The sequence below is a fragment of the Amblyomma mixtum genome, chromosome 7, assembly GCF_055824585.1.
Source record: "Amblyomma mixtum isolate Tamu chromosome 7, ASM5582458v1, whole genome shotgun sequence".
Classification (NCBI taxonomy): domain Eukaryota; kingdom Metazoa; phylum Arthropoda; class Arachnida; order Ixodida; family Ixodidae; genus Amblyomma; species Amblyomma mixtum.
In genome coordinates, this window is record NC_143018.1 from 7,815,434 (window position 1) to 7,842,961 (window position 27,528).

Consider the following 27,528-nt stretch of genomic DNA (forward strand, 5'->3'; position numbering starts at 1 on the left):
GATCAATAGGATGACGAACATAAACAGTTTATGTGAATTCTAAACGCATTCGTTCTACGCATGGTGCGCTATTACAGGCAAACTTCATAAGCGCTTCGTAGTTCAACACACGTGAAATTTGACCGGTTCGAATGAAACGGAAGTTCGAATTAGGCGAGTTTGAATTACCTCTGCTGCCTGACGTATCCGTCGGGCTCGTGGTGGTTGGCCATGGCCAGGGAGGAGGGTGCCAACAGGGGGAGCTGGTCTGGCCCGGTGGGCGACTCCGGCGTCGAGACCAGGTGCGGTCGCTGGGCCTCGTACAGGGTCACTCGCACGCGCCACGCCTCCTCCTCCTCGCCCCTCCTGCGCCGTAAGGGAGGGAGAGGGAGAGGCTCAGACGTGTCATTCGAAACAACACACGCACACTCGGCTTCCCCAGATTACTTCACGCACCCAGCGCGGCGTTCAAGAACCGAAAACTCCCTTAGTGGAGTAATAAAGCACACAATTCCACTTATAGCCCTCAAAAACTCTAGTGAGAGTAGAACTCCCTTAGTGGAGTAATAAAGCACACAATGCCACTTGTAGCCCTCAAAAACTCTAGTGAGAAGGCAAGTAAATTTGTGCTCATTTTTAGCACAGTGTACAGAACTCCAAGAGGGCCGGGAACGCGCACGGTAGGAGAAGCAATTTGCTCATTGCAGACCTCATGAGTGACTAATCTTGTTGACCAACACGTCTGCACTCACCTCACTCGCTCGTTATATGTGCCCTTTTTCACCTTTCAAGTCTGATTGATAAAAACTCGCCTCCTACACTCGCGCAGTATGAAGAGAGACCACCTTGGCCTCGACAAAGGTTGTACGGCTGTACGGCTGTACGAAGCTCAACCAAAAAAATTCTTTTAACCAACACTAATACTGGAAGAAAGTGACAAGGTTCGCTTCGTTCGGCAAAGGACGTCAAATACCGGTACCGTGCGTGACTCGTGACACGCTTTCTTTAGCGGGAGACTTTTTTTTTTTGTTTGTTTCGGCGTGCGTTGCTTGCTCTGCCCGCCCCATGTCACGGATTACGAAACGTGAACACCGTCTTCTAATCGCCCACATACACACAGCATACCCAGGTTTGCGCATTTTAATTTTTCTTTTCTTGGCGTTTCTTGTCAGTGTACGAGCTGTTCTCGTTACGCCCTCGCAAGACGTCAATCGCGAAACCCCTGACGCAACTCTCGGGGCATTAAGTTTTAAAGGCTGCTCACGATGTCCCGAACATCGATCCCCTATCGTCGAGGAAGCAGACCCGCGATTGCCGGCAGCGACAACGTTTCCTCGTGGAAAAACACGACAGGATATTTTCCGCTTTAACAAGGGACGGAGAACTTGTAGTATTCTGGAACCTGACGTTGTCGTAACGACAGAAATTCTTGTAGTACCAACAGACATCTCTGTCGTAACTACAAAACCTTTTGCAGTATTCCGCAATCGCCTGCTGATCGGTCCCGTCGTGACGACAAGCGACTGCGCAATATACTAAAGAAAGGTTTGGTGTTACATACAAAAGGACGACAGAAAATTCTGCTCTATTCTGGACCGACTGTCGTATCTTGAAACTCGGTCGGGGCTCTGGTAAGACCGTTACCACCGCTCCGGGCGATCGTGTAATCAGCAGAAGAGACCGGCCCAAGAAAAGGCGCCAGGCGATAAAGCACGGGTCACTCCCATCGCAGGCAAACGTGACGGAGTTGTGACTTACGGACACCGAGGACGAAGAAGCAGCGGTCCGCAATACGCAAAAATCCAATCAGCCTCCATCATCGGCCACGAAGGAAAGAGTCCCAAGAACCAGCTCATAAAAAGCCCCTCTGAGACAACAAAATAGAAATCGTTCACGAAATCGACAGTTGCAGTTTTTTCCACAACGGCCATCAGGGTGAGAGGTGGTTCCCGTCTCCCCTCAACCGCGCCTGTAGGCTCGAAAGGAAACAAACACACACACACTCCACAAAGTCGAGGCTAACCCTGTCCTCAAGCTACTAAGAATCCACAGCTTCGGATGGCGTGAGACAGCGCACCGTACCAACGTACAGAACGCATTCTATGCACGCGTAACGGCGCTACTAACTCTCCCAATTTCCAACAACCTTCCTCCAGGGGCGCCTGGAATCATTCGAACTCGGCGGATCAGCAGCGAGTCCCCAGCGAAGCATGCAATCCTTTCCACGAGGTTTCCAGCGCTAGCCTCTAATAAAAGTTTTTCTTCTCCTTCCCCAAGCCTCCTACGCAACTAGGGAAACACAAAAGCGCAGAAACGCGCCTCTGCTCCTGGCGTCGCGAAACCGAAACCACCAATCAGCGACTTGGGGCGCAAAGGAAGGGCTCCGCCTAAACACGGGCGTGTCCGCGCGACATACGCCTAGTTGGCCCCCTTTTCTCCCGGGGGGGCGAAACAAAACCGTCCCACTCGCGCGCAGAATAAAAGCCCACACACGCCACCGTCTCTGACGGCGCGCGTAAGGTCAAGGGCAGAGCGGCGTCGCTGCTGCTGCGGCACGCCAGGGGGCGAGGACGCCCACGTCCAAGGACGCCGGCGAGGGCGCGCTAATTACGACTCTCTTTAGTGGCGTCCCAAACTCGATGATTAGCGAAATTACACGCGTGAAAAGGGAGGCAGAAAACGCTTGCCACTGTTTACATTCGGACATTCCAGGTCGTCTGCACATCAAGCCAGGCGGACGCTTTTTGAATGAACGAATGAATGAATGAATGAATGAATGAATGAATGAATGAATGAATGAATGAATGAATGAATGAATGAATGAATGAATGATGGGTTCCTGAGTTAAAAAGCAATTCGATGAAAGCGAATTGAAGCAAAACGCCAATCAGTTGCTAACACTAGGCCGTAGTCTGCGGCGTCTTGTATTACTCCGCTGCCCAACCGCAACAGAAAACGATGTCATCTTTTTAATGTTTGCCAATATAAAACAATCCACGTATCAAAATTCTAGAGCTCATAATTTTTTTTTGTGATAAGCTTCTTGTTTAGGTAACAAGAAACGTTTAAGCAGCGGACTACTTTTTCGCCGTGGAGGAATTCAGTGTGCGGAGACCGAATGTGAGCGGAGCTTCACTGCAGACTTAAGTTGTATCCGACTATAGTCTGCACGGCTGCCACCAAGTGCAGAGCGGCGCTGCACCCTCAAAATAACCGCGGGAAATTTCAGTGTTCGGTACATCCCACTGATTTTCTACGGCCGTCGGAAACAGTTCGTGTGAGCGCAGAAGGCATTTTGTATGTCAGATCTTGCAGCGAGGAGGAAGAGTCGGCCAATATAATCACCGTGTCCGCGCAGAATCTCTAGGGACTGTGCAGTTTTTTCTCAAAATTACACGTTCCCCGTTGAGTTAAGCGGTGTTCCCTAATGTACGCCAACAAACGTCACTAGCTGATGGCACCTGCCATCACCCCGTTTCAAAGGAGACGCGCCTAACATCCATCCAAGGAAGTGCACCCTAAGGGGTAAGTGGTGATCGGAATTAGTTCGACGTCCACTACAGCGTGCGTCATAGTTGACGGTGTTGCATTGAGCACGTAACAATGAACAGATGAACAAGCAGAAGGAACCACCGAACGAACGCGACGGTTCGGTCAATCGTTTGGAAAAACCGCCCGCATTCAAAGCATTTCACCTCCATCGAAATCCCGCCGGGTTTCGATCCCTCGACCTTTGGTTCGATGGGCTGTAATTTCCGACTGCGTTAAACCGCCGCGAAATTCCCTAGTGCAGACAACCCCGCAAAAACATTTCGGGTCTCCCCACACGTCAACTGCGCCCGATCGAAGGAAGCAGGGCGCCCAATCACATTAACAACCACGCGACGCAGATTTCCGGCCGGACGCGGCTGCTCATTATCCGTAGTTCGCCGCGAATAAGGGGCGACGCGTGTCAGCAGCAGCAACACGCTCCGAAATGCCGGGGCGGAGATGACAGGAAGTGTCTCGCGCGCGCAGCCACATATAGTAGGCGTGCATGTATATGCAACCAGGGCTGAGCAGCGAGCGAGCGAGATTGCTCGCGTATCATATAGAGCGGGCAGAGGAAATGCGCCGGTGCGCGAGCGTCTCTTTCCGGGTTCTACGCTGCGAGAGTAGGCGTCGGTCCGCGGGCACCACCCCCCTCCCCCTCCCTTTCTTTTTTTTTTTTTTTGCCTGTGCGTACGCGCACACGCTGCAGGAGGGAGAAGACACGCGAACGCGCCCAAGCGTGGTTTCTGGCAGTCGGTGCACTGCGACTGCGGGCGCCCGCATCACGTGACCCCGGGCCCGCACTGCTCCGCGTGCGTGTGCGCGGATAGGGGGAAACCGGAAGTGTGCGTCGGCGACGTTCGGTCTCGCTCGCCCGCTCGCCGTGACCGACGACGAAAAATAACGAAAAGAGAGAGAGAGAAAGTAAAAGAACGGAAAAAGAGGGAAACTCGAGGTTTACTTATATGCACGGGCCGATTTGAAAATGAAAAATAAAAAAAAACACACACACACAGAAAGACGCGGATACGTCGCCGCCAGTTCACGGATCCGGTGTACGTAGCCTATGCGGCCATATGTGTCCCGCCAACTGCACGAAAACGTGTACTCTGAGCGAACAATGAACAAAAGAATAAAGGAAAAGGTCGGAATGAAGAACGCATATAGAGAGGCCGCGTCGCGGTACGTGACACAATTTCCAGGGGCCGGAATGCGCCCAGTCAAAGGTCTGGCCAACGAGAATGGAGATAACGGGGCCGAAGGCGAAAGATAGCCTCGCGTACTGCCGCCAGGAAACTGTACGCACGCGACATGCGTGTGTCCCTCGCGAAGTATATCGAATTTACGCGTATGCAGCACGCTTCCTTGGCTCGATCCACCGACTCCGTGACTACACACCGAAAAAAAGACTCCACAAGATGGGTGGCCAATATGAAAGGCCATTTACTTGCACACATGTTCCGTACATCCCCGCGTGTCATCAGCGTCGTCAACAATTAGATCACCCCTACCTTTCGCAACGATGCCCAAAGGTACCAGCCCTATGCTACAGCACATAGCACACTGGGTGTCGTCTGCATGTCTTCCCTGCTGCAGTCTCTCTATTGAGGCCTGAGTAACGTAACGTCCACCACACTACGGGATTCTTTATTCGCACTGAAAAGCGCGAGAATGAAGCCTATCGTACGGGCCAAGTGTGCCACTGTCTTTCTCTTTATTCGCATTTTATAGTGAAGCTATAAATGACCAAAGCCGTTCTTATTTATTTTTCATACCAAGCGCTGTTTTGCCCTCATTCCGTATAAAACACGCTGAATCAACAATTACCGAAAAGCTCAGAGTCGAAACATACGCTCGCTCAACCCCGCCACTGAAGTGCAGTCGCCCGGCGTCAGCGGGTCGCACGCGTACAACCGCGCGGCTTATGTTCGCGTAAATGCGGCACGCCGAATGCGAACGGAGGCGCGTATACGCGGCGTAGTTAGTTTACACGGGGCGAGGTGGCGCGCCGCGGTGGGATATGCGGTGGACGGAACGGGAAAAACAGGTCGACCGAAACTTTCTAACCGAACGGCCGAGCTTTTCAGCCGCCGAGACAGCTCCTGAAAAAAAAGAAAAACAGAGAAAAGCCAGAGGAGGAAGTAAAGGCAAGGAAATAACTAGAAAGACGGAGCATATGTGCGAACGAAAGCGAGGCTCGTTCGCGTTGTTGCGTCTACGCCGGCAACGCGACAGGCTTTCCTTTTTTCTTTTCGCTCGCGAGACGCGGCATCACGCGGATCCGGAAAACAAACACGGGAAGTTTGCACCAGGGCTGAAACATGCATGCAATCGTGGCGCAGAGATTTGCTGCAGCGCGTTTGGGTTTCAACGCCGACTGCATAATGCGCTGATCACCCAGGCGCAGATGCCGGGAATATCGGGGCAACCTAATCAATAAAGAGCTCCTTACACACGCGTTGGCCGCGTATTTTTATGCGTAGCATACTGCAATCACTCATTTCAGCCCTTGGGCGCGGCCGGGCAGCCACCAAACCACGTGACGTGACGTCACGCCGTTTGGTGACGTGACGTCACCGAACCACCTTTTAAAAAAACAAAAAAAGAACAAGAAAATAAAAAAGAAAAGGAAAAAAAAACAACGGCTGAGCATGGTGGCGGTTGCCACCGCCCCGTTTCAAAGGGGGCGCTCCTATCTATCCATCCATCCATCCATTCATACGTCACGGAGGAAAAGCTGCTGAGAAAATCGAGTGCCGCCAAGCAACACCTCGCGCAAAAAGACCGCGCAATATGCGACGCATTCTTGGCTTAACCAAGCTAAGCCTGGGCATTTTTTTTAAGAATTCGTCGCAATCGTGTGAAAAGGCCACGCCGTGCGGATGGCGGGACGGCGACACCAAACCTTAGAGAAATGCTCTATGTGACGAGCTCATATTTCCATACGCTTTCCGTACGACCCATATGGAAACCAAAAGCAACGTATGGTAATGTGGACTACATGGACAACACAAATGGAAACACGCGGACTCCTTATGACATCATGCGCACCGCGTATATGGAAATGATATGGAAACTCCACGGGAAGGATGCGGAAAGCCTATAAATTTACGTATATTTTTCCATTTCATTGGACTCCATGCTCCCATAATTCCATATGATGGGTTTATATGAAAAGATGAAAAGTGAGGATATGAGAAAAAAATAATTCCCAGTTGAGAAAACGACAGAACCGTGTCCAATACAATTTTCTTTTCTGCAGCACTAGTATTTTTCTGTAGTTATGTCACTACAAGGGAGACCAAAATACTACAAAAATTTATGTTGTTAAAGTTCATGGCCACATGTACTACAAAAAGAAATTGTTGTGACAAGCAATATTCTGTTGTGCTATTCAATAGGAAGGGAAGGAGAGGAACGCAGAGGAACGGAAAGACCTTGATACCACTAAGTCTAATTGCTATCACTAAGTCTAATTAGTTGCCTAATTACCTAAATTTTTAATCATTGACTTGAACAAAGTGTCAACGGAGAAGTTGTAGATCGCTTTGAAAAACAACGGACTGAAACGTTTCCAACAAGGTACTGTTTATGTAAAGTAGCTTTTTTTTTTACCAGCCTTAAACCATAACTTGCATAATAAAAAAAAAAGCTTACACGTGACAACGGTGCCACTTCACGTCCTATAAGACGCGTCTTAGAGAATAACATCCGGTTCTCTCAGAAGTGCTCTCTCTCCCTGATGGGCCTCTGGGTGTACATTGGGGCCACGGAGATAGAACAGGCTTCTATCTCCGTGATTGGGGCAGAGATGTGAGCCAGCAGCTGGTCACGTGACAGCTTTCTTTCAAGGCCAATAAATGAAGCCACGTAAATCGTGCCTTGATGAAACAGCGCAACTAGCCTGGCCGTTTTTCGAGGCGATCTACAACCTTTTATAGACACTTTGCTCCTCATAATTAAAAAGCTAGTTAATTAGGTAAAACTAGCTAATTTATTTATTTATTTATTTATTAGAGATACTATCAGTCCGGTCAGGACCAAGATAGGAGTGATACAAGGTACAGATTACAAAGGCGGAACACGACAAACAAAACACCAGCACCGTCCAGTCGGTGCCAAGTTTTAACATATCAAAAAATGGAACTGACCTCTAAGCAACAAATAAAAGATGCGCAAAAATATCGCTGCAACTAAACAGAAAACAATGTGAAAACACCATGCCCAACACAAATGCAAGGCGCATTATATCAGGCACTATACCAACAAATCACGAACTCCAGCAGAGAACACATAGTTGACTTTGTAGAACGAATATATATATATAAGGAAAGGGGAATGAGGGGCTCGTTATAAATATGAGAGAAGCTTCTGCTTTTCTAATCAATTAGCTTTAAGCGATAACATATTCAGTAATATAAATTGATCAACACCACAAAATAAATTAATTAATTAAAAATCCCCTGTGCCTCTTGGTTTCTGTGGCTGTTGGCTTCTCTCATAAATATATATATATATATATATATATATATATATATAAGTAGGAGGCTGTAGCAGGAAAGGGACTAAACAGAGTACAATAAGGTTGCTCTGCAGGAAATGAAACAAACAAACAAAAACTCGTACAACAAAAAGCGAAAGAAGTCGAAATCACGGCACTCACTCCCGATATAGGTTTGACAAGCCGCCTAAAAAGGCATCTAAAGATCTGCAGGTGACAACATCGTTTGGCAGCAGGTTCCAATCTCCGCGGATGGTTGAGGAAAGAAGGAAAATTTGAGCGTGTCTGTACAAGCGCTTACTGTGTTTTCTTCTTGAAATGGCGGAAAACGCTGTCCAAATTTTCAGTATGACACTACACTCTAAGAAAAAAAAACCGGACCAGGGGGGAGTGAAGGCAACTTTAGTCCTCAAAACGGCTCGTTAGTCCCTAAATTTGCATACGACACTCTTCTTGCCACAAATGCGCGCCATGCGCAAACTAAACGGACTAACTGCCGAGAAAGAGACTAACGGGGGGCGAATCGCAACATAGCCGCACGCGAAAATCGCGCGAGAAGACCCCGACTGCAATAGTACTCGATTTTTGAAGCGCAGGGCGTGGTCTAAGGCCAGTGAGAGCACCGCCGCTGCCTGTGACGAAGCGGATGGACTGTTTTGCGTGAGAAAAAGGCTTCGTGCAACCGAAACGGCTGGCAGCTGTGCAAGAGCATAAAAAAATACTACGAGCTTCAATACGTGTGGAATGTGAGTTGTAAAGGTTAAGGTTAAGCAAGTACACGTAGTTTCATATCATTGCCATTTGCTGACGAGCTTATGTGAGTTCTGACGGGAATACCAAAACTATACATGGTCTTTTTCTTCTGTTTGTAATCCCATGTGCCTTTATTAACTTTCAACTACTGTAAAAATTGAACTAAAGAGCTTGTTGAGTTTTAATGAATGTAACCACCCGTCTGCCTTTGATGTGTTACCGGGGTGAGGCCTCGTCAGGAAGAATGCCAGCAGCTTCTTCCTTTTGTCTCATCTCGTGGGCATGTACTGTGCATACAAGTTCATGTCTGAATAAATTGATTGATTGATTGATTGATTGATTGATTGATTGATTGATTGATAGATAGATAGATAGATAGATAGATAGATACTTTGGTGGGTTCTATAGGATGTACCGCCGTCAGCACGCCTAACACGAACGTTCTAGCGCGTGTCTTGCACTGACATAAGCGCCGCTGGGCGTCGGCCGCTGGGTGTGAGACAATGTTAGGGTGGAAGCAGGCCACGAGCTGTCTCCAACCGCCGCAAACATACCGTGCAGCATCGTCCCGGACTCAGCGCTCAGGGGCCATGATATCAGTGAGGTACGCGCAGTCGAGCGTTCGTGTTAAGCGTGCTGACGGCGGTACATCACAGTGGGTTGGTGTGTGCGATGGAATGCACACCACAACGTGTTAGTGTGCCGTAGCTGGAAAGGTTGGCGTTTGCTGAGTGCATAGTGTGTACACCAGAGTGTGTGTTCAAAAGTCAGTACATCAGGCGGGGTTCGTGCGTACCGATGTGTGTACCACACTTCGTTACTGTGTTTTTCTAGTTTTCCCACCAAACCGGGTCTAGCGAATTTTATCCGCACACTGGACTACACCGGTGCGGTAATACGCACATAAGACTCAAACGTCGTGCTCTTATATAGGTGACGTGGTAGGAGCAGAAGCAGCGCAGGGCAGAGACGCTTAGCAATACGTTATTACGCATCTCCTTTTTCGTATTTATTTTTCTTTAGCCCGAATGCATCGCACCTATTTCGACGGAGCGCTCAAACACCTGGCGCTGTGTCGCACGCAAGGCCGTCGAACATTAAATATTTCACCGACCCACTCACTCCACGGCACGGCAGCTGCTTTTTTTTTTTTTTTTTCGCGAGAGCACAGCTGTCCGAGCCATCGGCTTCACGCTATAATCACGAGCTCACCCGCGCCGGAAGTGAGGTCGTTCTCTTCAGGTTAAAGAATACCCTGCTGCTTCCAAGCGCAAAAAAAAAAAATCGCTCGGAGTACGTAGGTGCCTCAGGCACCCCCTGTGCACTGTATTCCACGCAACTCCGAGCAAATGGCACGACACCGGAGCACGACAGGCGTGTTGGCCCCACCCCGGAGACTGGTGTCTATAAAACGCGATTGAGTTCCTGCTTGAATTCATATCAAGATCACCTCCGAGATCAGTGAAGGGGCATATACGCGCCATAAAGAAGGCTGTGCGTCGCAGCCTGCATTCAAATAACGCAAGTAGATAACTCTAATGAACCTAACGCTCAAACAGGGCACACCCACACAGATCATGAGGACGAAAAAAAAGAAACCTCGCTTAAGTCACCGTAAGAGGGGAATATTACAGCATTAGATTTCACATTTGCACAGCTTCTGTTTGCGTCAGTTTCTTTGCAGCCGTCGGTTCATCAACCGCCATATTCGGACTGCTAGCTGCGTTAGCAGGAGGGATCCGCTATGCTGTGACGGTGCCTGCGTTTGCATATAACACATTTTTTTTTTCTGTTTTGATTTTCTAGCTGCGTTGCTGTCTAGAAACTAAATTGTGATGAGGTCCCGTATTCATGTAACCTCTTCTGACCAATCGGCGAAATTAGTTGCCACCCGCCGCGGTGGGCAGGTTGCTCACAATCCGGTGGCCAGGCAGTGCTGACGTCACAGGTCACGTGACCTCTATCTCGATCGTGCAGCGAATTTCACGACATCGGACATCGGCGGGGTTCTGGTGTAAATCTAACGCTATCGAATTAAGAACAGACATATCGAATGTCCTCCTCGCACAAGGCCACGCAGACAGGCGGATTGCGGCACCGCCTCTTCCCTGCTCAGTATTCAGTCAGTCAAGGCGATACGTGATTCTCCGAGGCATCGCCGTTAGTGAACGTCAACGCGTGCTGCGCTTCCTGACGATTAGCTTCCGGACTCATTATTCTCATCCCTTCCTCTCCACCGTCTGTGTCGCGACACAGTCAGCACGCAGCGCAAGCCGATGGCTCTTCGTCAGAACCGGTACCTATACCGACGGCAAAGAAGCGACTCGGGCAAATAATCGTTACGAAGATGGGGCACCCAACCAATTACTGCGAGACCAATCAACAGGTGGCGGCACCGTCGCTCCGCTAGTGTGGAGCGGCACCCGGCGGCGCCCGCTGAAACATGTACGCGGTGTCGGTTCGCATCCAAGTTTACGGAGTGTTTCCAGCCGAAGAAAACACGCCCTCTGTAATGAACGTCACGAATGCACAGTAGCCTCCAAGTTTAACCGCAATAAAGAATATATAAACGGCTTACATTTACCTTTCAAAACCAGTAAACATAGCGAAAATAAAATACTCAAACAACTTAACCTACAGAAAGAGGACATAAAATGGCCCGCTCAAAATGCTTTCTGCTTGGCAGAAGGCTCCGAGTCGTGTGTCAGTAGCTGTCGGATCCCAAACATAATTGACGGTAATATGCAACCGCTGGGCGGATGGACGGCAGCGATTTGCTCGTTTCGCTTTGACACGGCACCTAACGCCACCGTAAGAACTGAAGTTACGAAAACCGATCATTCCTCACTACAGCGTCGGATGATAGCGTGTTCACATTTATTCCGTAAGAGGCGGACAAGTAAACAGGAGCGTACCGAAACCTCGAAAGAAACGGCAGTCACGAGGAATGTGTGCCGTACGCGTGCACGTAAACACTGCTGGCTAGCAGACGACGCAAGCGGGCGCTAAGGAGGGTTCAGCGCTGCGCCGCAAGGTGGCGACTCTGCTCGATCTCGCGGCCTTCTAGTCCGACAACGCATGCACTGAAATGCGCCTTCTTCGCGAAGCGCAGAGAAAACTACAACGCTTAAAAGAAACGGCCAGGTATACCGCGGCCTTCACAGCAGCGACAGCGAGCACTCTAATCCGGCGCGCACACACACACACATACACCTACGCATGGCGCGAGCAGAGCCGGAACGAGGAGCCTCAGTCGTGCGCTGCCGCACACGCCTTCTTCGCATAGAAGCATCGCACAGCGGACGAACGCGTCTCTTGCGCAAGACGACACAGACACACACACCGCGCAAGCACTCCCCCGGCCCGCAAAGCGAGATTCCGGTCCAGTACAACGCGCACGAGCACAAACGAGAGGCAGCCCGAACGGCAAGCGCAAGCACCGCTCAAGAATTCGCTGCAACGGTTCTTCCCAAGCTGGCAGAGGCAGCGCGAATCTCCCGCCCAAGCGGACCGACCCTCAATCGCGGCCAAGTGGACGACGCCGCGGCGGGTACTCTTCTCCTCCTCGAGAGGGAGAGGAGACAGCTGACCGGTCCCCTCGGGAGCAGGGAGGAACACGCTCCAGAAGCTGCTGCTGCCTGCTTCGCTCATTTACTACAGACGTGGCTGCGCGCGTGCACAGCGGCACATCGAGACAGCGACGAAGCAGCATTCGCGGTCGCGCACCGCTGCCAAGAGAAGCGGCCGCAATACGCGGCCGCGCTCGCTCACTGCTGACGACGGCGACAACGAGTGCACGTGCCAGTTGCGTGCAGTCGTCTCCGCACAAGATCACAGAGACAGATGCTGTCACGAGTCTGAAGGGCTGAAGCCGGTCCCCTGGTTAAGATGTGTACGTGGTGAACCATGAGTCGATTCCCTGGCGTCAGGCCTTGAATCGTCGATAACGATTTGTCGGAACTACTCCGGAGCGTCGATGGTTTCGAAAGCGCGCACATCCGCTGCAAGCACTGTCCTTCAGACAGAGGCGTCCAACCGTTCTGTTGTCACACAGCTGCTGTGTCTGTTAGCGAGTCGCATATATTACGTCTGCGCGTCAGCCCGCTCCGCAGAGGGCCGAGTGATTGGCTAATATTGTGGGCGGCGCCGTGGTTGTACGGTATCGCGATTGGCCACAACGCATACGGACAATCGCGAGAAAACGTAGGTCGCGATTCTCATCGACCTTAACCGCGAACGTGAACGCCGCCCTGCATCGCCCAGGCACGCTGAAGCACGGTTATGCCAGAGTTGCACTGCACAGGTTATGCCAAAGTTGAACTACACGCGTATGCCGGAACTGGACTTCACCAGTTATGCCAGATCTGGACTACATCGGTTACGCCAAAGTAGCACTGCTATCGTTACGCCAGAGTTGGACAGCACCGTTACACAGTATGAGTTTGGGACTACCCCAGTTATGCCAGAGGTGCACTACACCGGTTGTACCACAGCTGGACTACCTCCTCTGCTTGCGCAACGCTGCACCCAATTAGCTTCCGCCGACCAGACGTACAGGGAAGAGCGGAGCCTGAATCAGCGCTCCCTCCCCATGCTTCGCCTAGCGCTGCACGCAAATTAGCGAGGCGTTGTCGAAGCTGCACTGCGGCCGCCACGTGCGCCGTGGCCTTGCACGGGGCCGCATCAAGGGCGGCGGTCGTAGCGCCGCTCCCTCCTCCTCCCGCCGAGCGCCGCGTCGTAAAAATAGGCGCAAAACAAAAACGCCTCCCCCCCGCCAGTACAATAGGGGGCGCTAGCTTTTGTTTTCCTTCGGCCTGGTTGTGTATTTTCGTTCGCCGGTTGAGCTCCATTACCCCTTTCGGCGGAGGCGAGCCGTCCGTCACGCGCAACTCACGGCAGACCGAGCACCGACCGGCTGCGCCGCTGGTTTATGCACGGTCGGTGTTTGTTGTGGGGCCCCGTACTGTCGTTCACTGCACGAGTACGCAGCCTCAACCCCATGGCTCGGATGGGCTAGTGCGGGCATTATGTGTTACCATGCACGCCTGCAAGTGGAGTGCCCGGGCACTGCACAAACCATGCGTGTCTTCCGAACCCAGCTTGTCTCGCGCGATACGGGCCGCCGCTGTCCAACGTGCGAGGCGCACCGCACAGCTCTTTGTACTGAAGCCAGGCCAATTTTCCCGACCATGACGCTCCCAGTCGATGTCTGCTCTGCAATCTGCAGTACTGTTTTGCCGCCTCAGGAGTGCATCCGAGTCTTCAGACAACACTGTATACTGCGCATGTTGAGTGTCTGTCGCGTGTCGGTTCATCACTCATGACTGCCGAGAAACCCGAAGGCGAAATTCGATAACGTCCGTGTACAACCGGTGTACAGAGATTGTACGGTACACACGCTAAGTAAGCCCGAACGGAGGCGACTTCAATCCATTATACTGCGTGCCTATTTCACCACAGCGGTGCCCTGCCACGAAAAAAGTAGTTGAAGATTCCGAACACTGCACCTCTTCTCTGAGGACACAGGAATAACGACTCGTTCATTGCTTTTGTTACGGGCAGGAATTGTGTGCCCGATGCTCCGAGCAATTCGCAAAAGCAGCTGTGGAAGTCATCGACTCCGGCAACAGCCTTCAGCGTACGCCCCTCATGACAGCCAAGGCAGAACAGTTTAGACGTCGCTGAAGTACAGGAACGGTTCGCTCTAGCTATAGAATCCAGTCAGGTGCAATGTAGCAGCAGGTGACAGCCGTGATTAGGACAAGGGGGAAGTGAAATGACGTCATTATCCCGTTGAAGAGCTAGGTTAGGGAGTGGTGGATAGGAAAACAAAACATTTAACGGACTACTCCCGCATCGTCAGCTGATCCCAAGAGGGACAGCAACTTGGCTCCAAACTTCGCCGTTACTCGGGTTATATAGTTACGGGTTGGACTTGTCGGTTTTTTGCTTTCTGGAAATTCGTCGTTTTTTGTTTGTTTTTTCTTTCAGAATGCAACTTTCGGTTTTTTTTTCGCCGAATAACATTTTCTACGCAAGAAATCTCGGTTTTTATCGGTGAAATCTCGGCCTTTAATTTTTTTGTAAAATGAACAGTTGACGTAGTAGCAGCTAACACACAAACGGCAGTATTAATAGCTACGCTTGCAGAAGGAAGCCGTACAGTCATAACAAAAAAGTAAAATATGTTGGAGTTGAATGATCCAGCCGTCAGAAAAAAATGTTAGTGGGTGTTGAGTTCTTGGTTGTTATACCCAGCTTGCACAGTGCGCTAGACGACAGGACCGCGAATAATATGTTCCACGTTGACGGCTATGTGTTACGATTCCAAAAGCTATCAGTGCCCTTACACACAGTTGAAAAACCTATCAACCAAGGGATGGCCCTAAGCCAGCGATAAGTGTGAGCAGACGGAGCCATACGCCAGCATACAGCCCTTAGCTGGAAAATGCACGGAGCCTTCTGGTCTGCACCTGCTTGTGAGTTCGCGGATGCATGAATGCCTCAAAACTCACAACAACGGTACTAAATCCCGAGAATACCATTGTCTCGCCGTATACATCCCTCGTTCGTTCTAGTATTTTCGCTATTTTCGTTATAGCCTTAGTCGCTTTGGGACGTTAAACCCCATAAACCAACCAACCAACCGTTATTTTCTCTTGTGACCTACTGCAAATGGTACTGAATTTCCAGATAACTGTGACATGCAAGCCAGAAATACTGACCTATTTCGGTTAAAACCGAATTTCAAAAGATGGATTCCGCGTACCTTTGCCCGTGTTTTTCGATTTGAACCGAAAAATCCTACTCCTATGTATTCCCCGCGGCGAGTGGTGACGCACGTTCTAAGGTGGTTTTTCCTGACGTCGTTCACAGCCTACATAGACAAAAGCTGTCGGCCGCAGCGGTGAAAGGAGCGTTCGGGAACCGTCTGCGCGATTTCTTTTACGAGTTACACTCACTTTGTTCCATTAGGGGAATTTCCCTTTTTTTCATGGGATCCGAGGGGGTTAAATATGGCCAAAAGGAAATTTTCCCGGAGTTTCAGGGAATTTTAGGAACTTAAACTGTCTCCCTTTTTTCCCAAATTGAAGGGGTTTTCCAGCCGCTGCACGCAAAAAGGACTTCACACACAGAATTTCGGGTCTCATTGAGGGAATTTTCGGTTGAGGCACGAGGCACGTACCTGAGCAAACGGACAACCGACAGCAGCGACGCATGGCGGCCCAAGCAGCCGGCGCCGTGCTCCAACGAGTTCCATGCGGACACGGCGGTATAGTTAACCGCTGCGCCGTTTTCAAGCCAACCTGTGCGGCCATACCGAATCAACAGCAATATATACCAACGCCTACAAGCACGGGAAGTAAGTAAAAGCAGCCATAATGAGTACATACACTATACCGCAGGCGTATCCAACAGGGCCCACCTGTCGCCCCCTCAACGGGCCGCTAACTACACCCCTCCCCGTTGTTGGCCCCGGTGCAAAAACAAGGCAGCGGCCTGGTCGCAGTGCTACAAAGAACAACGGACGAACACACACGCCGCCTGACTATATATAACATCCCCCGGTGGTCGCCGTAGTAATGGTTAGGCCGCGGGACCCGCACACGCTCGTCCCTTCGTTATACACATATACGCGGCGGAGGCGAGGGTGTGTATAACTGGTGCATACACAACCAACCACTGCCGCACAGGAAGAAGAGCCTGAAGCGTCGCCAGCCCCGAAGCACACACACACACACACACACACATAGACAGAGGTGTTACGGGTGCTGCTCCCACGTGCAAACGCATATACCACTACTACCCACGTCGTCCTCTATACAAGCTGGGCCCGCTTATTCTTGCCGGCGCGCGTAGAGCTACAGCGTCTGCCTGCAGGCCGAGCAGACAGCGCGCTCGCTCCCCAGAACAATGAGCGCCTTTGAATGCGCAGGCAACGGTGCCGCCTGCTGCTGCTGCTGCAGATGGGGAAGCAGGGTGAGCCTGGCGATTGTTCCTCGCCGAGAGCACATATACGGTCGCCTCCGTCCGCTTCGCTGACACACTATGTGGCGCGGTGGGCCAGCACCTCATGTGCGCGGTCGCACCGGCTCAAGACGGGTCGGTGCGGCTGCCTACGGCTCACTGTTATGGCCTACTCTACGAGCACTGCCTGCTTTGTGCGCGGGCTGCCTCTGACCCGCAGGTTGTCAGCCTACGTCTTCGCGGCTTCTATACGAAATGTCGCCATCTATCTTGGTCCTGGACACTCACTCAACGAGAGAAGAGAAAACGCAGGAGAACGCGCTTGAAGAGAGCAGCTGACTGGGGCAAAGTTGGCTGTTCATTATGAAGTCTGCAGCGCTCGAAAACACGAACACGAATGAGACACCACATGTGCTGAAAGTTAGCCCATGCGGTGTCGTCTCCTTCGTGCTGTTCCGAGCGCTGCAGACTTCGTCACTTGAAGAATGCTTCCTAATCGCCGTTTCAAGCAACGCAGCGCGTGATACGTCGCCGAACTGCACGGCCAGGCCCCCGGGGAGACCGGGAGCGCGTGTTTTACAGCAGATTTACAGCTGGTCTCGTAGGAGTGCATTCGAGCGACGATATTCAGGATGTAACTCGGAGCAGAGAGTCCCAACAGCCCCGGAATTTCATAGCTCCAGGGTATAGCTAGGAATAGCCAGCTGTCCTTGTGCAGGCTTCGAGCACGCCTCTTCACTAGGAGAACAAGCGCGGGGAAAGCTCATCTAGAGACCTGTGAACACAGTGCGCGTCTCCTCACCCTGGGGTAGTCCATCGCCGCCTCTCCAGAACGGTCAGGCGCGCAGCAGCTCCGCTCCTACCGCCTTCCTCCATCGCTACACGGGACCAACAACCGGCCCAGCAGTGGTCTCCCACTCGCAAAAACCACGCGCTGCTAGCTCCACAGCGCTGGATAGAGACGTTTATGCGCGCGCAGCAAATGGCGGCTGCCTACATGCTGCTGCTGCTGCTGCCCCCATGCACACACACACATTCGAGAGAGAGAGGGGCGACCGGAAACAAAACGCCAGCATGCGGCGGCGCAGAAGACAACGACAGCGGACGACGGCTGTCAATGCACGAGAGATGGCCGCCAGGGATCGCGCAGCGATTTTCCGGTCTCGCAGGGGCGCGTTCCCGATCGCCGTCGGTCCTGCAGGCACGAGGACTGCGAAACGACTGCTGCCGTGCTGCTGCGACCGCTCTCCCCCCCTCTCTTCTCGGGGGCCTCTGTGTGGCGGCGGTAGGTGAATGATCCGGTGTGAGCAGAGGAGGGGGATGATGCCGCCGCTTCGCTCGGGTGCGTTCACCTTCCTCCTGAGGAGAACGCAGCCAGCGTCGGCGCCGCCGCGCTGTGCCGTCCGCATGTGTGTGCACAGTACGTGTGTATTCGTCACCGTCGCCTTCCTGCGTCCAACCGGCGAACGCTCTGACCGCGACGCCAGCAGCCGATCGGGCAGGGGAGGACGGATCCGCTGAAAGCGCCAGCCGCCGGTGAAGCACGGCGCACACGGAGGGAAAGCGGCGATATTTTTTTCCCACACACACACACGGTCAAACGACATTTTCGAAAACAAGGCCCTGAAAAAGTGTCATCCTCCCAGAGGACATCTCGTGTGGCCCTCTTAGACCCAGGCCCATTTCAAAAAAAAAAAAAAAAAGTGTTGAGGCGAGTGAGTCTTGAAAAAGTCAGTGAACCAACTGTCCGTCGAAATTCTTCTACAGAATTCGCCACGTCCTACTTTCTTATAAGATTTAAGGCACTATGTATACCTAACTGAACATAGATACATAAACTGGAAGAATTAGGTATGTCGGAGTTTCACACCGTCGAACCTTAGGAAACAGAACCGGCCGACACAGTGGACTCCCAATGGCTGGAAAGAGAAAGAAAGAAAGAAAGAAAGAAAGAAAGAAAGAAAGAAAGAAAGAAAGAAAGAAAGAAAGAAAGAAAGAAAGAAAGAAAGAAAGAAAGAAAGAAAGAAAGAAAGAAAGAAAGAAAGAAAGAAAGAAAGAAAGAAAGAAAGAAAGAAAGCGCCTGAGCGTTCCTCTCCCACGTTGAAAACCGCCAGTGAAGTGCATCCAAAATGTCGGTCGAGGTTGCCAGACGTAGCAGACTAAATTACTGGCCAGGACGACGTCCCTGGCGCTTAGTTTCGGTTAATAAGTGCCACCCCTAATGCATGCCTCAGTCGCCGTCTTCCTCGGCGGCACCGTGGTACAACAAGCAAGGTAAAAAGAAGAAACCGTACACCTCAACAGCACCGCGTATATACGACCCAACCGAGCAGCGCGGCGGCTCCGAGGCTTATACACACACTCTGCATGCATACACATCGCCCGTTCTTTCGTCATCGCTTTCACCGTTCTTCCGACGATATGAGCGCCGCCGTCGCGCACCGCTGACGCCGCGAGCTTCCGAAACGCCGCCGACGCTAGACGTGTGCGCGGCAGCCGGAGAGACACGCACGACGACTCCCGAAGAGACGCGCAGAGGAGGCTTGGCGACTTTTTGAGGGAAAGGGCAGGTTTTGAGAAGGAAAGGCGCGACTCGCCTTCTACTCTCTTCATAGACGTTTTTGCACTTTCCCTCGAAAAGCGGACTGGAGTCGACTTCTGTCGCATTCATCTAAACGTGGCTACAGACACAAAGTTCACCGCCATTGCCCCGACCGGCTGCAGGTTTCGTTCACTATAGTATACATGTCAAAGGTACAGTGTGCGTCAAAAGTCTCCAGGCCACAGGGTCGGCTTTTTCGTCATTTAGAAGGAATACGGTGGCCGCAACTGGCGAAGGACAGGGTTAATTGGAGAGGTCTTTGCACTGCAGTGGGAGTAGTCAGGCTGATTATGATGATGATTATATGATACCTCGAGATAGAGGTATCATTCTCACCTCTGGGACCTTTGTAGCTTCGTAGGCATCTTAAATGCCAGAATATACTGCTGAAAGACACACTCAATGGCCTTGGAACTTCTGGCTTACGCCTACCCTATTCCAGAAAACTCCCCGGTATATGTCATTCGCCTACAACCTGACCCTGTGACTCCCCTGTCCTCCCCTGAAAATACCATCTGCTACCCAAACAAAGGCCATTCGTATTCTATGCCGTTACGGCAGTGCGCACTTGCACGGGAAGCCTCCAGCCGATTCTGCACAGGTGGCTTGCCCGCAACGCTATACATGCTCTACCTATACACTGGGCGGCAGCTATGCGTGAGGTGAGGAATGAGACCGCAGAAATAAGCGAAAGGACCAGCCACGAATGTCAACGGCCTCTTCAAGCAAATAACCGCGCTGAAACTGCAAATATCACTGAAAAACGGACGACACTAAACTGCTGATGAAACGCTTGCTTCCATGCTGTTCTGCACTGTTATCGCTCCTAAGAAGTACACTAGCGTAGTTTATGATAGTCGATTTTTTTCCCCCCCACAGAAAGTTCCGACTGCAGTCAGTCTAAAAGCGAGAGTTTAAATCCTCCCAAAATAGATGGTAAATCGGGTAAAAGGACGAACGATTAAAATAAGCCCAAGCACAGCCAAACGGCCACGACGATAAAAGTAGGCAGCTTTCTCACGCGTTCGCGTCGAAAACGAAAAAGAGAAGAAACGAAGCCAAGTCGACAAGGGGTGCGGATATCGGAAGCAGTCGCGTGGTTGTTTCACACCAGACCGGCCGCAGTCCCAAGGACGCCCACCTCGCAGGGGAGAACGAAAGGCAGAAGAGAAAGAATCGAAGCCACGTCTGCCCCGCTTTGAACAAATTCGCGACGGCGTCACGCAGTCTGACTGCACTACGAGGCGAACCGTGCACGAGAGCCGCATGCATGAGAGAAGAGACTCGGTAGGCGTTGCTGCCGTCGTAAATGCGCGTTCTCCTCTCGCTCATCTTGCCAGCTTGTAAAGCTTCTCCGAGGTAATTGAAAAAAAAAAAAAAACGGGGTAATACGCCGAAAACACACGCGCATCATTCACAGTCAAAAGTTTGACTCTAACACACAGCAGCGTAAACGGACCACCGGGGACTACTACTGCACAAGCGCCAACTTTCCGGAGGCATGCATATACACATTGCGCCACAGAATCATGACACACGATTACATGACATTCCGTGACGTCGCAATGTTCTGGCGTATATATATATATATTGTAAGAAAGAGAGTTGGGGTTTGCTGCCTCAGCGGCTAGCGCTGCCGAAGGAGAGGAAGAAGACAGAAGACGAAGCTGACGAAGCTCGGGTGCGCGCTTGCGAACGCCGGCCTGCTGAGCAGCACTGCTGGGTCAAGGACTTGGCGTCCACACTAACTGTGCGAGTTTCCACATTGCACTTGGTGGAGGTGCTGCTTGTTCTCCCCGTGGACCGACGCCACGATGCCCAGGCTACCAGGCTCTACCACGACGTCCGACACCTCGGTCCAACCTGCCCAGCCTATATATATGCATCGTTCTGGAAATCAAAGTCCGCTGCAAATCGGCGCCTGTGGTGTGCGCATCTCTCACTATGTTACTCTGTCGTCTCCTGCGCTGCAGCGTTTTCAGAGCGACGCACCGACAAGCCCGCGGCGATATCCGCGGTTGACTCTTGGATCTCCCCGGTATACATCCCCACCGTCGGCGCTCAAACAACCCCGCCGAGAGCATCGCGTCGTCGGCGTGCCGTTGCGGGCGGCCGCTTTGACAGAGCGCCAAGGCTGTTTACGCCGACGACTGCGACGCCCTGCTGAAGGGGTGAGGAGGATACAGCTGCTCCGGCGGCAGAAGAAGCCGAGCTACTCTCGGATCAGGCGCCTCTCTTTGATACCGCAGATCATTTTGAAACACTTAGGGGATACGAACACCGCACAATATTCGTGGAGTATATATATATATATATATATATATATATACACGTGAAGAATTCTCCAGTCCACTCCTGCCTCGTGACCAGGTCTAAACAAGGCAGCAAACAAGCCCGAAACAACAGAATAACCTTGACGAGACTTCTCCTGCGGTCACAGACATATGCGGCAACGAATAAGCGGTTTAACCGCGGCTCTGCACGGTACAGATCATTATGACAACTGGCGAGGGCAGCCGGAACAGAGCCGCGTCTTTGTTCCCCGCCTGTTTTCAAGTAGCGAAACAATTCTGGTGGACTCTATGGAGCCCCGCTCACAACTCGGCTAACTTTTTGGTTGTGCATCCTTCGCGTTACTTACTTATTATTATTATTTATTACGTGCCCAACACAAGAGCAAAAAAAAAATAATCTGGCGCACGACCGAGCGCCGCAATAAGAAAAGAAAAATAAAACTGACCACACACAACCAAGCGACACGCTGCATACTTCTACCGAAAGGGGGCACCCGGCAGCAAAGAAGGCAGCAGCGCCACGCGTCCGCGAAAAGTGGTGACAACGGTGCCCCGAGATAAGCCCCGCGCGTATATCCCGCCCTTACCCAACAGCCTTCGCAGCAGCTCGTCGTCGAGTAGATAACGGTCGGGAGGATGCCGGCAGCGCGCGCGCGATAAGCGGCTCAGGGCGCAAGCACGCGCCGTGCTTTCTCCAGGTGGGACGAGAGTCGCTACGCAGAGAGAGAGAGAGAGATCCTCCACCCCCTCTCTCTCTGCGCCTCAAGAAAACCGTGCAGCGCCGCCGAAGCCTGGACAGAGAGCTGCCGCGTCGGCTCATCGTCGGGCGCGTGACAGCATTCTACGATTGGCCGGAGTCTTGGTACTGTATGCAGGCTGATTGGCCAGCGGTGCCACTCGAGCGCAAGACAATCACGAATCACCCGCAGTGACACTCTCTCTCCTGGAAGTACGATCACGCTGCGATTGGTCGGCGCTCTGACGCTGCTTGCTTAACGACTGGAGTGCAGGTACAGTCACTCTTCCTGAGGCCCTAGGGTTTAAAAATAACAATGGTCATGTAAATAAATCTGCAGTGGAAGTTAGCGAAAAGCGATTGGATGATTGGTGGCTGAAAAGCAGAGATGTGGCATAAGGTTAGAATTGTAGGAAACCGTAGGTAATGATGATGGCGAATCTTAATGAGAATTGCCAGCACAGTAAACAAAAAAATAATAAAGAAAGAAAAGCTGAGCATGGTGGCAACTGCCACCACCCCGTTTCAAAGGGGGCGCTCCCATCCATCCATCCATCCTGGCTACGGGTGTCCCAGCAGCGCTGGCCAGTCACTAATCATGCAGCACCTGCGAGCCAAGTTTCGTGAATTCGAATCCGGACTGCGGGACGCCGCGACGTATGCTCCGTAGCGCTGCAGCCTTTTCAATGCGGCGGAGGAATAGCGCCGTCGAGGGAGGAGGGAGAGGGAAATCGGGGGAGGGTGCGCGGCCAGAGACAATGGGGCGCTCGCTGGGCTTCCTTTTCTGGTAAAACGAGTCGCCCCAGTTGCAGGCTGGGAGGCCGTCGTCGCCCGGGGGAGGCCAGTGAAAAGAAGAAGGGAGCAAACAAAGAAGAGGAGAAAGAGAACAAAAATCGGAGCACCGCCGCGGGCGCCGGCGGGCATTCCACTGCGTGCAAGGCTGCTCCGGTCTGCAGCGTGCGCAACGTGGACTGCTGCTGGCTCTTTTGAGAGCCCCTTTTAAAGAACGGACGAATGCGGTCTGGCGTCAAACACCTGCAGGCATACCCTGGATTCAAGTTCATTTTCACGCAGAAGTGGAGTTTTGTGAAGACGTCTGAAATGTTGTCTAATTTGTAATCTGCTTCTCGGTATTCTTCTGTTAATCTTCGGATTGTTTGTTCTATTGAATCCCACGCTGCATGCTGTATAAATATGGAAACTGTTGCTTTTGCTTTTTTTATTTGATTCCCGCCCTGTAACAGCCCGAAAACGGCTTGGATTTCTCAAAATAAATATGACACAGCATGTCGTATTCAATGCACCGGAGTCCTGCACGTGAGGTGATGGAGGTCCCCGAACTGATTCAGACCACCTGGATTCTGCACCGACACTACAGTGCACACGGATTCTCTTGGTATGGTATGGAATGGTACGGTATGGTATGGTATGGTATGGTATGGTATGGTATGGTATGGTATGGTATGCAAGGTAATCCCTACTTACCGCGCCATACGTCCCAAAGCTGCCCATAGGCTATGAGCAACGCCGTAGTGAGGGCTAGGGATTAATTCCGACCAAGTAGGTCCTCAAGTTAGAGTAGCAAACATCATGATAGAAACCTTGAACAAAAATTATGAACACTGATAACATGTGCGTATGAGTGCACCAATAAATAAGTTAGGTGGTTATTAAGAACGACTTCCACTGCAGTTTGAAGGGCACAAACGTTAGCGTTAGATCGGGGTGGAGTTCATGATGATTGAGGAACTTTATTACCTGCTAATCAAGATTCTGTTTTCAATAATTTGTTGTTTCAAGTATATGGGTTCGGAAACGATATTGTGGAGATGAATCTGCATGTCTACTTTAAATCTGCTTTCGGTGGATTAACTTTGGTTTAAAGTTATATACCATGTCGGCCGGTAATGAATCATATCTTAAGAAGAGTGGCCTGAGTTGGGTGGTCACTCATTGCATCATTATAGTTCTCAAATAGACGCCTTTTTACGGTACAAGCATCCTGTCGTAATTTCCTTTCATCGTAGTGCCCCACGCTAATATTGATGTCCCTGATAGCACACTTTGCAGTATAGGACGCCGCTAAATATACTCCAGATTACAACGACATCTAGAGTACGATTGAAAATGTACTTCCTGCACACTACCCACGGAGGATTCTGTCAATATTACTTTATTATTCGTGCTTCCTTTTACTACACTCTAAGAAAAAAACCGGCCCAGGGGGGAGTAAAAACAACTTTAGTCCTCAAAACGCCCCGTTAGTCCCTAAATTTGCACACGGCACTCTTCTTGCCACAAATGCGCGCCGTGTGCAAACTCAGTGGACTAACTGCCGAGAAAGAGACTAACGGGGGTTGAGCAAGTACACGTAGTTTCATATCGTTGCCGTTTGCTGACAAGCTTATGTGATGCTAAGTATCGGCGACACTTAGCGAATTGGTGAGTGGCAAGCAGTCAATTCCCTGTCACCGATGTACCCCAGTAACAGAAAACGAAGTGAACCATCGCCTTCTATAATTGTTTTCAACAGGCTGTAATGTGCAGCTGCCAATTACAGGAAATAAGACCACCTTATACGCAAAAAAAAAAAGAAACGAAAAGAAAACTACTGTTGTGGTTGTGAAGTACCGGCCGTAATGTATACACAGTTCAGCACTTCTTTTTTGGGCCAAAACGCGATTTAGACCGTTGTGCGTCCGCAACAGGTGTCCGCCAGATCTCTTAACCAGAGCTGATTCTTTTGACTCTATGTTTTCTTCATAGCATTTAATTTGAGATCCATTTATTTCTGCGTTTACTTTTTGTATTTTGCATCTGAGCCTTGTATTTATTGCTGTATTTTGTGTTACAACTTGCATTTAACATTTTTCAATTTTGCTAATCCTGTTCTTTTTTGCATATATTATGTATTCGCCCCTCCTGCTTGGGCCTACTGTAGGCCTGCAGTATGTTGTAAATAAATAAATAAATAAATAAAGCTTACCGCAGGGTTGTTTCAAAAGCATGTAACACCAAAATCACCACACTGTCCTCTAAACAGCAATATGCTTGATAACAATTTGAGCGGTAAACACAGACAATGTGTGTTTCGCATATAAGGCTATTATTTTCAGCCATGGACCGTCATTGCATTTTTTCATTAAATGTCTGCTCCCGGGGACTAACTGTTGCACCCTTTCCAAGGGGCTAACAGTTACACCCTATGCAATTAGTCCCGAAAAGGACGATTGCCAGTGGCAGGTCAGTTAGTCCCCAAAAAGACTAACCTCTCGCCCCCTATTCGCCCTTTTTTTCCTAAGAGTGTACTTTTTTAATCGTTACCCCTTTGTTTACGGGCCTCGAAAGTGCTCAAAATTAATATAGCTCACAGCAAGTACTAACCGTCGTCGCGCGCTCCTCCATCACCAACCCGCGCTAAATTTGGCGCGAAACTGAGGGACACTGTTGAACCGCGAAATGCCTGTCTTCGATTCCTCCGTGCCCACCCTTTATTCCTCGTAACCTTCGGTACACGACGAGCGAGGTATGTCGCCCGCATATCTCGTTCAAACTGGCGAGGGTGCTCCGGGAGAAGGATTTGTTGGATGCTCGGGACCGCAGCCACTCCACATATAAGGGCGGGTATGGGTCGACGACCATCAGGAGAGAAGAAAGGGCGAAGAGGGGAAAATAAGATCGCGGCGCCACACACATCGCCGCCGCCTTTCTTTTATTATTTTCTTTTTTTCTCAGCACACAACTGCGCTCTGTCGCTCTCTCTCTCTCGAGTGAAAGAAGAGCCCGCTGCAATGGGCCACGATTGAGTGTTTCCTCCCTTTCAGGGTCGCCGCCAGCAGCCAAAAAACGTCGCATACGAGCTTTCGCAAGGCCTCGTTATACGAACTCGGAAAAACAATAAATAAAGAAGGAAAGGGGGAAAACGTGACTCAAACGCTACTCCTCCAAGGCTCGTCTGCTCGCCACATGTGTGACACTCCGATGCGTTCCCGCTCGTGTGGCTGCAGCGAAAGGCGAGATGGAATACTGGGCTGCGGATGAACCTTCAAAAGTCGCTCAGTGTAGGAGAGAAAGGGTTGTATCTGCAGACGCCCACTGCGCATCACACGCAATGGGATTCGACGTCCGCAATGTCGTGCTCAGTACAGCCCTTGTCAAAAGTATAGAGACCAATGGGCTTCGTGGACCACGCTGAGAGGCTCGTGAGACATCGCCAGCGTTGCAAATCTCTTGAAGGAACGAGTCCTCCCGAAGTGAGGATTTCCACGGATCCTACAATAGAGCCACCTACGAGGCCTAAAGGCAAATCTTTTCGCTCTTTACTTTCGACAAAGGCTGTATATTTTCAAATTTATAAAGGCCAAAACTTTCCCAGCTATTGAGGTTTGGATTATCCCAAAGTGACTCGGACTACGAGGGACGCCGTAGTGGAGGGCTCCGGATAATTTCGACCACCTGGGGTTCTTTAACGTGCACTGACATCGCACAGTATACCCGGGCCTCTAGCATGTCGCGACCGCCGCGGCCACGGGATCGAACCCGCGTCTTTCGGGTCAGCAGCCGAGTACCTCAACCACTGAGACAACTCTGTGGCTGTAGGCATTGTTGTCAGTACAGCTCGAACCACAAGCGTTTAGTAGTACAGTAGTTCCCAATGCTCGCATTTTGCAGCCCGGTTCGACGTTACGCGACAGAGTGGTGGTTCGCCGATGCAGTCGATCCGCATCCTCTTCACAACCAACGCTGAACTTGTCGACGCGTGTCGTGAACCTGCGGCAGAATCGTGCGGACCTAACACGATGTTGCCGACTACAGCGTCGTCGTGGGCATTTCGGTGTGCCGGGCGGTCGAAAACCCGTATTCACCGTCGTCTAGAATTGTATCACGTGAAGCAGGGTTACTTCACGTGGGCCTCTCACGGGGGGATTCCTTCCCAAGAGTGTACTGATGTTCTCTCGGTAGCACCCGACAACTCAGAAAGAGGTACAAAAAATTTTGCGTTTGTCTCACTTTCGCGCCAGTGCCTTCGGCGCAGGTACACAAGTGCAACAATGCAGCGCATCACCAAGTTCCTCCGATGATTAACACTATACGTGTTCAGGGGAGGGATCCGCCCGCGCAGGTCCACGCCAATTCTCCCCACCGTTTCACGCTCCACCGCGGG

At 51.2% G+C, this 27,528-nt stretch overlaps 1 protein-coding gene across 2 annotated transcripts in view; it reads right to left on the minus strand.

Moving 5' to 3' along the window:
• LOC149334881 (uncharacterized) overlaps window positions 1-27,528 on the minus strand; it is a 175,079-nt gene that overhangs the window by 34,023 nt on the left and 113,528 nt on the right. For both annotated transcript variants that reach the window (XM_089551519.1, XM_089551518.1), the window contains one exon: window positions 169-345. In XM_089551519.1, coding sequence (XP_089407645.1) covers window positions 169-345 — 177 coding nt within the window. The remainder of the gene's footprint in view (window positions 1-168; window positions 346-27,528) is intronic.